The sequence below is a fragment of the Rhinolophus hipposideros genome (genome assembly GCF_964194185.1).
Source record: "Rhinolophus hipposideros genome assembly, chromosome: 12".
In the NCBI taxonomy this organism is placed as follows: domain Eukaryota; kingdom Metazoa; phylum Chordata; class Mammalia; order Chiroptera; family Rhinolophidae; genus Rhinolophus; species Rhinolophus hipposideros.
Window position 1 is genome coordinate 38970269 of NC_138058.1, and position 13940 is coordinate 38984208.

Here is a 13940-nt window from a genome sequence, read left to right on the forward strand (position 1 = left end):
CAGATGAGACTGCAGCTTTGGCTCTTACTGCAGCCTCGTGGAAACTTAAGTAGAAGACCCAATTAAGCCATGCTCAACTCCTGACCCAGAGAAATTACAAGATAATAAATGTGTGCTGTTTTAAGCTACTACGTTTGTAGCAATTGTTACACAGCAATAGGTAATTAATATTTGCATGACCCTGAGAGTGAATGCCTCCTTAAATTTTGTACATTAAGTGCCATACCCCCTCTGCCTCACCTTAGTCCTGCCTCTGATGTCAATTATGGTTTAGAATATGGACAAACACAGTACCTGAACAAGCAGAGTCATTGGGCCGCTTTTATCAATTTCCAGGATCTCTCCATTTTTTGTTCCCACTAGGATATGTCCATGTCCCAAAGTAATGGCACGAATTGAAGGGTTGTCTTCCAAAAGCAAGCCTGGGGTGGGGGGACATGTATTTAATAGAACAAAAAATAAAAGGATTAACTATTATATAAATTCTGTTTTTATAGCTCCAAAGTACTAGCTATTAAGCGATCATCCTTGACATTTCCACCATGGGCCTAGAGCAGTGAAGGTAGAAAAAGAGAATTGATTTGGTCCTGTTTTCCCAAGAACATTAATACTATTGTGTCCATCCCTACGAACAGAAAGCTTTCTATCGCATATTTGGGAGTGGCACCTTTAGAGCTAGTTGACAATGCTGCTCTTTTAATGGCATAAGTCTTCAAGCATCTTTCAAACATATCATCCCAGAGCTCCACGATTCCATCCTTTCCACCTGTTACAAAACCCTGTGAAGGCAAACATGAGAAGAATTATATACACATTGAAATAACCAGTTACCACCCAGCCCCAACAGGATTCTCCCTTGGGTGCAGTCATGTGTGTGTTTTCTTCCTAAGTATAGGAGACTGAAAAAATCTGGTAACATATACTAGTAATATAATATTTTGTGGAAGCAGCCCTCCACTTCTTCTCTAGCAGAATTAAGCACATTCCCACTGTGTATCCATTGCACTTTCCTCAGACCATTGGTTGGCCCTGGCTATACTGGACATGGACATTTGTTTCTGTGCCCAGTTCCTCGACTAGAGAATGAGCTCCTGTGGAACAGGACCAGTCTCAAAGCTTGGCAGCTTCTGGTATCTCATATACTCCTACTGAATGAATCAGAACTAACATCACAATGCAAGTGATTGTTAAATATTTAAAAATTAAATAATTACTTCTAAAAGAAAACCTCATTATTTATTATTAAAAGTGAATTAGGCACTTCATATAACAAAACCATCCTGCTAATTTGTTCAACAGACATCAATTTCCACAATTAAAATCCAGATTATTTTTTATAAAACGTGGAAAGCAAAAAGCTTAACACATTGAATATTTTTTACTGAACAGTGATCTTTATTCTTGTTCTAAGCTTATGATTTCTTGGTCTTCCTAGTTTTCCTTTCTGGCAACTTATCATATGTACCAACTGTTCTTAGAAAAGTCTTTCTTTTTTTTTAAGAAAAATAACTGTGTAATTCATTCTGTTTTCTCTGAAACTTTTAATTTACTGCATTCTAATGATGTGTACAAGCAACTAATATTTTGAAGTTTATTACATTAAATATTCTTATTCTTACTATAGATTTTGCACCCAGGGAGATTCAATCCCCAAATTAGATTTAAATGCAGTGTCTTATTAGGGAGACCACTTCATGGACAGTGTATGTGCCTGACCTCTGCGCTGTACACCTGAAGCTGAAGCTGAATAATAATGAATGTCAACTATAATTTAATATATATATGGTCACAGGATGTGGAGTACAGCATAGGGAATAGAGTCAGTGGAACTGTAACAGCTATATACGATGTCAGAGAGGTAGTAGAAGAGTTATCACTTTGCGAAGGGCATAAATATTCATTGTTTTGTACATCTGAAACTAATAATAACAAAAAAAATTTAAATGCAGTATATGATACTGTGATATCCTTATCTTTTCCCATGATTTGTCAGCTTAATTTACCAAACAATAAAAAAGCTTAATCAAGCACATCAACCTCTGGGCCTACAAAAATTTTGCATTTTGCTTTAATCTTTTCTAACATTGCAAAAACAAGTTTGACAGTAAAGTAAAAAAAACAAAACAAAACAGCTTAACTACTAAAACAACCATATAGTTGCACATATCATAAGAATCTACTTCTGCAGTGGGATCAGCATATTTACCTGGGAAGAGGTAAATGCAAATGAGGCTATGCTTAGATGTGTTAGGTGGCTTGAACTGTTTGGAGGTCAAAGAGCACAGACTAATTGGTACTACCAGCAAGCTAGCAGTGAATGAAAAATTGGTATTTTCTGACAAATTGATTGAAGAAAGTGTTTTAATAGCACTGAAGTGTGATATTTATAAAGAAAAACTGTAAAGCAGGTGGGTAGCTGGACAGACCAGAACAAAGACGAGCTTGAGTGGAAATAGGACTAGTGTGATGGCTAATATTATGAGTCAATTTGACTGGCTGTGGGGTGCTCAGATTAAACATTTCTGTGTGTATCTGTAATGGTATTTCCTGATGAGATTAGCATTTGAGTTGGTTGACTCAGTAAGGTAGATTGGCGTCCCCAATGTGGGAGCCTGAGTAGAACATAAGTCATGGGAAGAAGGAATTCATCCCTTTTCCCCCCATCTCACTGAGCTGGGACATCTCATCTCATCTTTTCCAGCTCTCAGACTAGGATTTACACCGTTAGATCCCCTGGTTCTTAAGCCTTTGGACTCCAACTAAAATTACACCACCGGCTTTCTTAGCTCTCCAGCTTTCACACGGCATAGGTAGGACTTCTCAGCTTCCATAATTGCATGAGCCAATTCCTCACAAGAAATCTCCTTTTTATATACAGTCCTACGCCTCATAACGACATTTTGTTCAATGACGGGCTGCATAGACAATGGTGGTGCCATAGGATTATAAAGGAGCTGAAAAATCCCTATCAACTAGTTACATAGTAGCATAACCATTACTCCCTTACTTGTGGTGATGCCGGTATAAACAAACCTACTGTGCTGCCAGTTGTATAAAGGTATAGCACATACAATTACTATAGTAGGCTATACCGCGTAGGTTTGTGTAAGTACATTCTATGATGTCCGCACAACTTCGAATGATGAAGTTCACTTAATGACTCATTTCTCAGGCTGCACCCCTCGTTGAGTGGTGCATGACTGTATGTAGATGGATATCCTACTGGTTCTGTTCCTTCGGAGAACCCTACTACAGCTGGTGAAAAGACTTCACTCTGAACACTCTTGTTAAAGCTGAACAAACTGGAGATCAACATAACTTTGGGTCAAATTGATGGGTGGGACGACAATCTAACCACTTGGTACTTCTAGGTCTCTGCTTATTGTGCCACCAAAGAGGAGGACAATGCTGAAATGTTTCTCAGGACTCTTCTGCTACTGTGTGTCTACCTTTATCTCAATGCTAGTCCGTAAAGATCGTGCAGGAGGGAGAGCCAGGAAGAACAAGTATGAAAAAAGGAGGGGGGAGAAATTGAATATAAAGAAATAATCCTAAATGAAAGAGAACATTTTAAAATATTTGTACTCTCCTCCCTGTCTTCTCTGGACTGGAGGTTCATTATAACTACTTCCTGATTCAGGTAGCACTGTTTTTAGACACATTCTCTTGGTTGTGGATCTTCCTAAGACTAACTTACACTTTTAGAAAGCTGATGAAGAAGACGAATTTTGGAAAAATGTACCATACCTTGTCCAGTGCATACATAGCAAACACAGGCCCGTCATGAGCCTTCACTGTCTTCAGTAGTAGAATATCTTTCCAAATAAAAATATCTCCAGTAGCTGCTCCTGAGAACACTAGATCTTCCATTCGCCCGTAAGAAACACACATCATTGTTTCCAATTTTCTGACACTTCCAAAACTTCCTCTTTTAGAGGTGAAGCCCCCACCTGGAGTGGACCAAGAGTATTTGTTACTTTTTTTAAAAAAAGTGACACCTCCTATGAGCATGTAGAATAGCTATCTTCAGTGAAAAACCCAATGTGTTGACACTATGCATATGCACAAAGATATATAAGAAACAGCAGATAATATCATAAACAAAAATATTATATAAGAGGGTTTCTCGTTCACTCATGCATTAATTCAGTGTTTACTGAATCCTTACTTTGTGGCAAATACAGTAGTCAATGCTGAGGTATAAAGATGAAAAGAGAGTTCCTGTTTTCAAAGAACTTATGGTCTGGTTGGAAAGAGAACTCGATACGAATCTCAGTGCAATGATACACGTCTAACCAAGGTTCAGTGCGAGTTCTGTGCCAACCAGAGGAAGGAGTGACTACGTGCCCCGGGGGAGCGAGGAAAGTCTTCATGAGTGCTGAGCGAAGAGAATAGAAACAGCACCAGCTGCGAATGTAAAATGTAAACATGTTATATATGTTTTGCCTCAATTTTTATCACAGCAACTTTGGGGTGAGAAAAATGAATCATTGTGTGAAGGTACATTGGATGCGTCCCTTAAATGTTCACATTTCCCTGCACTTCCTGACTAGCACTGAGAAAACCAGACTCACTCCTGGCAACTCTTCCCAGGCTGGCTCTCCAAACATGGTAGGTGTCATTATCCTTTCTCTAAAAGCAGAAAGCATTGAACAGTAGCTTATTTATGTTTTGTCCAGTATAAAATTGGGGCTTGGCACTAAAGCCAAGACTAAGAGTTCAGAAACAATTGTAATAACAGGCTTGGTAATGAGAAGAACAAGATACTGTTCCACGTTTCGTCATGCTTATCTACTCATCATTATTATCAACATTATAATTCGCAAATATTTTGACCACCCACTGTGTGTAGTATCAGGATTTAATTCATTTTCTAAATTCAGTGATAAACATAGGAAGCTTCACAATACTGAAAATTCTTTTCACCCAACCAAAGCAATTATCTTACTTCCTCTTCAGCAGGTCCGACATAATTACTCCTTTCAGAACAGATGACTAAATGTAATTATTTTCACAGCAGAATATTTTCCAAAGCTTTCTAGATATTGATGAATATGTATAGCATCATCTCGTGTGTTCTAAGTTTCACAGCTTAGATATTAAGCAGTTCAAAGTGAATTTGGGAGAGATTGTCTCTTAGACACATTTTATAATAATTTTAGACTGCAGAGACAGGCTGGGCAGCGGTTATGGTTTTCTCCAGCTGGAATAAAGTTCTCAACCACATAAATAATAAATGCAAACAACAGTACCTGCTTGTTGCCAGAACTTGATGTGCTTTATCCCAACTGTAACCAGTTTGTCAACGTGGTGTGGGTTACACTTTACCACAAATATCTTATCTTTATGCCCTCTGTAAGAGACAAATAGAAAAACAATTCTAGTTTTGATGGAAGCAATGATATAGTTTTATTTAAAGCATGCATTTGGTCTACATTTCATTAAGTACATGTAACGGGACAACTAAATTAGAAGACCACTGAAAACACTACATTAAAATAATGAGCTTTGGCTTTTCTTTGCATGTTTGAGCCCTTTTTTCTTACCCTAATATTGCTGCCAAAGTCTACTTAATTATGCTTTAAACAAATGAATGAACTATCTAAAACGCATTAGAATGTCTCCATAAGATAAAATTAATGCCATCACCAGAGGATTGCGCATAATGCTCGGGATATGGAGGTCTCAAACCGGAGGAGGGAGATGACATTGCAATAGCAGTAATGAGAAGCTTCAAATGTAATATTCTTACTGTGGAAGTCATAACTCTGGGTTAAACAGAGTTTCAGCTAGAAATGTATTCACTAGAAATTGAAGCCCCTGGCTTACATCCATGGAGAGAGAAAGGATGTTATCTATTGATTCAAGGCACTTTCGGATGCTATGCATTCAGAAATGTAGGTTGATAACCCACGAGGCAGAAGGACAAATGTAAAAGTGGGGACTGATTGTAGACCTGGAGCTCCAGACCTGGCACTCCACAGTGCTAGGGAAATCTCTGCTTTGGAGTACAGAGTCACCACATTAGCATCTAAGGGTTTCCTGGTCTTAATGGACTATCTGATGGTCCAATATCTGGGATATTAGGACATAGAATTCCTCATGTAAAAGAAAAGCAATTAATGAAAAGAACATGACTGACCAATCTCCCTTATGAATACAGATTTAAAAATCTTAAATATTAGCAAAGAGAATCCAACAACACTTTAAAAATAATACATTATGACCAAATGCAAGGGTGGTTCATTACTAAGAAATCAAATAGTACAATCCATCATATTAATACATAAGGAGGAGAATTGTAATATTCACAGATGCTGCAAAGCTATTTGACAAAAATCTAACCCTCATTTGTGATTTGAAAACACTCGACACTCAATGAAGGAGGAATTAATGGATGCATCAAACTTAACCTCTTAGACATTTCTATTTCCCTGCACTCCTTGACCCTCCCTGAGAAACCTCAATTCATTCAAGGCCAAGGATACACAGGCTGGCTCTCCAGAAATGTTGTGTGTCATTACCCTTTCTTTAAAAACAAAAAGTGCTGGAATAGTAGCTTATTCACGGTTTGGTGTGTGTGTGTGTGTGTGTGTGTGTGTGTGTGTGTGAACTCGAAAGTTAGATTCTTACTTAATGGCATTCCCAACAAAGTCAGGAACAAGACTATTGTCACTACCACTTAGCATTGTGTTGAGTATATTAACTAATGCAATTAGACAAGATTTTAAAAAATTAATGGCACAGAAGCTGGAATGGAAGAAGCAAAACTATTTCTATCAGTAGAGGACATCATTAGATGTCTAGAAAATTCAAAAGAAAATAATGTAAAACAACTACAAATAAGACAATTTAGTAAACTTGAAGTATATAAAATTAAATACAGAACCAATAACCTTAATGTATACAATAACAGTTAAAAAATATAATGGGAGAGAGGACTCTATAAACAACAAAAGTATCAAGGGATAAGTTTAATAATAAATGTGCAATATATAAAATGAGTAAAACAATACTCCCCTCCCTACACACACATGTCTGTAAGATAGAAAAATTAACTTTCAATAAGGAAACACACCCTATGCTCTTGGGTTGCAAAACTCATTCATAGAGATGTCAATACTCCCTAACTTTGTTTATAAATAAAACTTTATTCCAATAAAAAGAACACTTGGTATTTGTATGTAATCTGGAGTTAGAAACCTTGATTTCAAAGTTCTTACGGAAGAATAAACCAGCAGGAATGACCAGGTGAACTCTGAAGAAGAAGAGCAGAGTGGAAAGGCTAGCTCTTTTAAATATTAAAACAATTTATAAACTCTTCACCATACTATAAAACAGTGTGGTACTGGTGAACGAATTGACTGATATACCAATGGCAAAGTAGAAAATCTAGAAAGAGACCCAAATCAATATTAAAATGTAGTATATAGTAAAGACAGGGTCTCAAATCAATGGAGAAAAGATGAACTTTTAAAATAAATGATATTTGTCACCAAACGCTGGTGAGGATGTGGAGCAACAGGAACTCTCATACATTGTTCAGGAGAATGCAAAATGGTACAGCCACTTTGGAAGACAGTTTGGTGGTTTCTTACAAAACTAAACATACTCTTACCATAGGATCAAGCATCCATGTTCCTTGGTAATTATGCAAAGGAGTTGAAAAGTTATGTCCACACAAAAATCTGCACATGGATGTTTATAGCAGCTTCAATCATAATTGCAAAAACTTAGAAGCAACCAAGATTTCATTCAGTAGGTGAATGGATAAAAAGAAATGGTGGCATATCCAGACACTGGCATATAATTCAGTGCTAAAAATGAGCTATTAAGCCATGAAAAGGCATGGAGGAACCTGAAGTGGATACTACTAAGTGAAAAAAAGCAAATTTGAAAAGCCTACGTACTGTATGATTTCAACTATATGAGATTCTGGAAAGACAAAGCTATGGATACAGTAAAAAGATTATTGATTTTCAGGATAGAGGGGAGGGAAAAATGAATAGGCAGAACATGAAGGATTTTTAGAGCAGTGCAACTATTCTGTATGATACTGTTATAGTAGACACATGTCATTAAACATTTATCAAACCTCATAGGATATACAACACCAAGAATGAACTCTACTGTAAGCTATGGACTTTATGTGATAATGACATACCAATGTAGTTTTATTGTAACGAATGTACTGCTTTTGTGGTAGGGATATGGAGAAGGCTATGGGTATGTGGGAGTAGGAGGTATGTAGGAACTCTACTTTCTGCTCAATTTTGCTGTGAACCTAAAACTGTTCTAAAAATAATGTCTATTTAAAAATAAAAAGAAAAATGGTGTTTGGAACACCTTGGTAGCCATATGGAAAAAGGATAAAACTGGACCTGTTCCTCATAATAGATACTAGGATAAATTCCAAATGGTTAGAGATCTGATGTAAAGATGAAGCCACAGCAGATTAGAAAAAATTATGAGTGATTTCCTTCTAACCTGAGAATGGGGAATACTTTCCTAATTATTACTCAAAATCTTGAAGCATTAAAAGAAGATTTAAAAATTTTACCACATAAAAAAATAAAAACCTTTTGCATGATGAAAACCACCATAACAAAAAAGACAAATGACAAACTGGGAAAAATATCTGCAAGTTATAGACAAAGGACAAATAACCCTAATATTTAAAGGACTGTTTTCTGCATGAATTTTATTGTAGAGAAACCAAATATTTCATGAGGGGAAACTCTTATTTATAGAATTCTAGCTAATATAAAGAAGGAATGATAGAATTAGAAAACTACCAGAGGTGCCAAAAAACTTTATACACAAGACTTGTATTCATCTTTTCTTATTGGTGTATATTGAGTATTATGATTTTAACAGGTTTTTCCTTTTTTAAAATTTGTATACATTTTTTGGCACCCTCTGTATTTTAACCCGATTAAATAATCAATTCAGTCCACAGTTGTAAATGTATGCCACAACTATTAGATAATACATTGATGGTAAGATTTATAATGGAAAGATCAGACTGATACTACTAAAACCCACAACTGGGCTAAGTATAACTAAGAGTAGGACAACCAGACATTTTACACAGTGGTGTACACACAGGGCTGTGCTAGAGAAGTGATCTGTCCTGGTGGAAAGGAATTCCATCTCTGACATTGTTTAGAATTATTGGCTCATGGGAATAATGAAAAGCAGATTGGTTTTTTGTTGATTTTATTATTCTTTAAAAATATTTCTACAGATAATACAGCTCTATTGCTCGCACCTGGGAAGTACCACTCCCATTGCCCCCTCTCTCTAGTATGCCACTGATTATGTTTCTTCCAATGTGATGAAAAATGAAGTATATATCAAATACTCTTGTCTGAAAAATAGAGTATAGGAGAAAATATTTGCAAATCATATCTGATAAGGGATTTGTATTCAGAATATATATTTTTTAAAAAAACAACTAAAACTCTTACAACTCAAAACTAAAAACACCCAAATAACCCTACTAAAAATGGGCAAAGTATCTGAATAGACATATCTACAAAGAATATATACAAATGGCCAGTTAGCAGATGAAAAGATACTCAACATCATTAGCCATCAAAAAATTATAATCAAAACCAAAATGATATACCACTTCACACCCACTAGAATGGCTATAATGAAAATGACAGAAAATAGTAAGTGTTGGCAAGTATGTGGAGAAATTGGAAACTTCATTCATTGCTGGTGGAAGTATAAAATGGGGTAGCCACTTTGAAAAATATTTTGGCAGTGCCTCAAAATGTTAAACATAAAGTTACCAAATACCCCAGCAATTCCACTCCTGGTATTTACCCAAAATAAATTAAATATATGTCTACTCAAAACCTTATATACAAATGTTCATAGCAGCATTATTTGTAATAGCCAAAAGGTTAAAACAACCCAAATATCTATCAGCCGATGAAAGGATAAAATGCTGTAGATCCACAGAATGAAATATTATTCAGCATTAAAAGGGAATGAAGTACTGATACAGGCTATGACACAGACAAATCTAAAACGTTATGCTACATGAAGGACATGAGGTCAGAAAGGACCTTATGTTGTATGATTTCGTTTATATACAATGTCAGGAATACAAAAATCCATAGAGACAGAAAATAGATTAGTGCTAATGGGTACAGGGTTTCTTTCTGGGGTAGTGAAAGTGTGCTGAAATCAGACAGTGGTAACGACGCAAAACTCTGTAAAATATGCTAAAAACCATTGAACTGTATACTTTAAATGGGTGAATTGTATGGTATATGATTTATCAATAAAACTGTTTAAAACAAAACAACTGAACGTAAATCTAATCAAGCCTATGGATCTAACTATCGTTTATAGGAAATTTGCAGGGGAATGCCTAAAATGCTTCCACGAAGAATCAGTCAAATTTAGAATGTGAAACATTTTATAGGTCATGACCTCGTTCCTCAAATGCATCCATGGCATAAAAAGGTGGGAGGGGGGCTGTTATAAAATAAAAAAGGCTTAAGGGACGTTACAACCAAATGCAATGCATAGGCCTTGTTTGGGTGTAGATTTAAACAAACTAACTCTCATCATTGAAACAATCAGAAATGTTTAATTATGATTTGGGTAATAGATGAAAGGAAGAAATTCCTGTTGCTTTAGCTAGATGTTTTTATGGAATGGTGGTTTTTTTTAAAGTATCTTTTCTGTTAGAAATGCCTAGTGAAATATATACAGGCCAAATTACATGATGTCTTGAATTTTCTTTAAAATACTGTAGCAAAAGAGAAAAAAAAAGAAAAAAAAAGGGAAGAGAGATTTGTACCATTTGTAGGATGGTGCAGCTGGGTGACGGGCACAGGGAGTTTATTATGCTATTTCTTCCACTTTTGTGTAACTGAAATTTTCCGTAATAAAAAGCTAAAACTAAAGAACAGGCAGAGATCTCCATACCCATTATGTGTGCCCTACTATAGTGAGAGGCAGGAAAGGAGAAAGAATTGATTTTTGAACTGTATTTGTTTCTTTGAAAGTCAAAAGTAAAGCATGAATGCTAGGGCCAAGATACATCACTGGATGATTCAGGAACAATTAGGACAGAGAGAAAATGGCTAAGGTTAAAGAAAAAATATGCTTAACACAAAGAGGAGAAGTGAACCAGATAACCATAAAGGGCATTAAGCAGCCGAAAATTTCTTGGAGGAGGGGTACCCTCATTTGGGATCCCCTCCCTCTAGGGAGCTCTGACGCTTTGCTATCAATAAACTATCCTCTTTAAATAAAAAAAAAATTACTTGGAGGAAAATTCTCACAGATTCTAAATCATTAATATACATTTTAGACAGAAGACGTTAGAGAAAACAAAATGAAAATTGAGAACAGATATAACAAAATATATTTCCTAGATAGAAAAGAGCATTGTTTTGTTTGCTTGTGTCTGTACAATGTCAAACATTTAAATAGAAATATCTGTTTTAGAGCACTTTTTACTTTCCACCTAATTTCTCGGTGTCATACAAACACCAGTGTTGCTTCCATTGTGGCTCAGATTCTAAATGATCAACAATGGCATGTGAATGTTTAATTAATAGCCACATCAAAACGAACACCATTCATTGGATTCCTCTGTTATCCTTCCTTTAGTCACTTGTTAAATTTGTAGGGAAATTTGTACCACTGTGTGTGTAAGAAAAACAAGAAGAAAAAGTTTCAGGTCCTAAATTGAGAGAGTAAGAATGCAGAAGACTCTGTACTACTGCCCTAATACAGAATAGTCCCTCATGCCTGAGTCACAAGTAATTCACCACTGAGAGCCACATTTTAAACTATCAGCAAGCACAGGGGACCAAGGAAGGAATGAGCCTTTTCTAGAAGCAAAGGGCAGCTAGCTGCACACCCAGTGAGTTGGTTCCTGATCCCTTTCGTTTGCAAAGAGGCCCAGTCCTGTGTGTGATTTGGTTTTTTCTTTATTTGTGAAGGTAGCCTTTAACAGGAAGACTAAATGGATGTTTGATTTATACCCCATCTCCAAAATATATTTAAACGGGTTTACTATTTAGAATAATATGAAATAATCCAGGTAACGTAAATTAGAAGACAGTGAGATAATACATTAGTGAGTGGGGAGAAAAGCTAGTTACAGAGCAGTATGTATAACATTAAATATATGAATAAAAATGGATAGAAAGAGTAGAAGAATATACTCGTATACTAAAGAACATATGCTAAGGTGTTAACCATAGCTATATCTGGGGGTAGTGGAATTAAGGATGGCTGTCATTTTCTTCTTGGTGCTGTTCTATGCTTTTTAACTTTTTCATAATGATCATATATTATTTTGAAAACAGAGAGAAGATGAATAAATGTTATTTTTAAAAAGACATACATATTTTTAAAAAGTGAGAAGAAAAGTTGCCCATTTGGTATGCAGGAAACTTTATCATATTTACTAAATGTGTATAAGGGTAGGGACCTAAAATAGCTCAAACAACAACACTAATACAGAAATGCGTGCTCTCAAGCTCTCCATACCTGCTCTCCATGGGCCTACATTGGTCCCTAAGCTTTCTAGTAGCACAACTATTCCACATGAACATTGGAAGTATTCTTGTTAGGCACCCCAATTACTGTACCTTTTACCTAGGATCCCTACTGTTCAAACTTTTGAGATGAAGCATGTCAATAATAATTAGTCATTGTCTCTCATAGTCATGTTCCCAGTGCAATGAAAATACAAAGAAAGGGACACAGAAGTGCCTAATTATCTCATTATTCTGCCCTGTTTGATACTGATATTAAGTCATTTAACTATTACCCATAAGAGTTTGGCCTTGGTTTTTAAATGGATTACTTATATATTAGACTACAATCTGAACAACCTTTAAGAGGAAAAAAAGACTGAAAATTTCATTTGTAATGGAGGTGACTGAAATTGTTCATGAAAATTAGCAAAGATACAAAGAAATTGTTTAAATAGAGTGGATTGAGGCTCATAGAGATCTTGTAATACAATCTCAATGTGCCCATTCTGAATTTCTCTAACTTCTTCAAGCTGAAAAAAGGTACGTTCATTTCAACATTTTTGACAACTGGGGGGGACTTTTGGAGAGTGCAGTGCTGTACAGAGGGCACACAGTAAGCCTGGGAATGCCATTATGGCCCCTCCCCACTCAGGGAAATCTCACCTCCCGTGTGATGGGCATGTAGTAGAAAATCACCTTCCCCGAACAACGCAGCTTGTTAGAAGCAGGTTGATTTTTAAGCCTTGCTGGTGACACTACTAGCAATGATTGAGATACAGAGATGCAAAGTAAAGTGTATCACTGAGTCAGCCTCTCTGAGAGTAAATTAGGTCCTCTTGGAAGCTACGGTAATTCCTGGAAGCCAGTAAGTACCATCGGTTAAGTATTGGTTAAGTATTACTTCTTTGTCACTTCTTTCATATGTCTGTTTTTAAAGTTTTTATCTACTTAAGCACTCTAACTTAAAGCCATAAACAGAATTTTTATTTGTTTTTCTGGGTACTATTATAAAATTTATTGTTGTTAATATTATATACTTATGTAAACATTCATTATTTATTTATTATTTTTAAACCTTCTAACATTCTTCCAAAGAACTTTAACAATCCTTGACACATTCCTTCTTGGAAAGAGCACTGGCTAATATTACAAATGCAAAAATTTTCTCTGAGGGCAATTCTGCAGGTGTCCTGGTTTGGGAATGTGACATAAGGCTTGGGAGCAATTCCAAAAATAAATTGTGCTATTAACATAATGTTGTTAAGTAGATTTGTGTTAATTAAATTAAATAGATGTAACACTACCATGCATCTCAGGTATATACCGTGTTTCCCCGAAAATAAGACCATTATAAGACCAATTAATGGTCATATTAATTTTTGCTCCAAAAGACGCATTAGAGCTGATGGTCCGGCTAGGTCT

General features: G+C 35.9%; 1 protein-coding gene across 5 annotated transcripts in view; it reads right to left on the bottom strand.

Annotated features, from left to right (window-relative positions):
- The window catches only part of EML6 (EMAP like 6), a 233785-nt gene that overhangs the window by 63029 nt on the left and 156816 nt on the right, over window positions 1-13940 (bottom strand). For all 5 annotated transcript variants that reach the window (XM_081069322.1, XM_081069321.1, XM_081069324.1 and 2 more), the window contains exons 17-20: window positions 5253-5353; window positions 3748-3950; window positions 668-779; window positions 295-422 (exon numbers count right to left, since the gene is read on the bottom strand). In XM_081069322.1, coding sequence (XP_080925448.1) covers window positions 295-422; window positions 668-779; window positions 3748-3950; window positions 5253-5353 — 544 coding nt within the window. The remainder of the gene's footprint in view (window positions 1-294; window positions 423-667; window positions 780-3747; window positions 3951-5252; window positions 5354-13940) is intronic.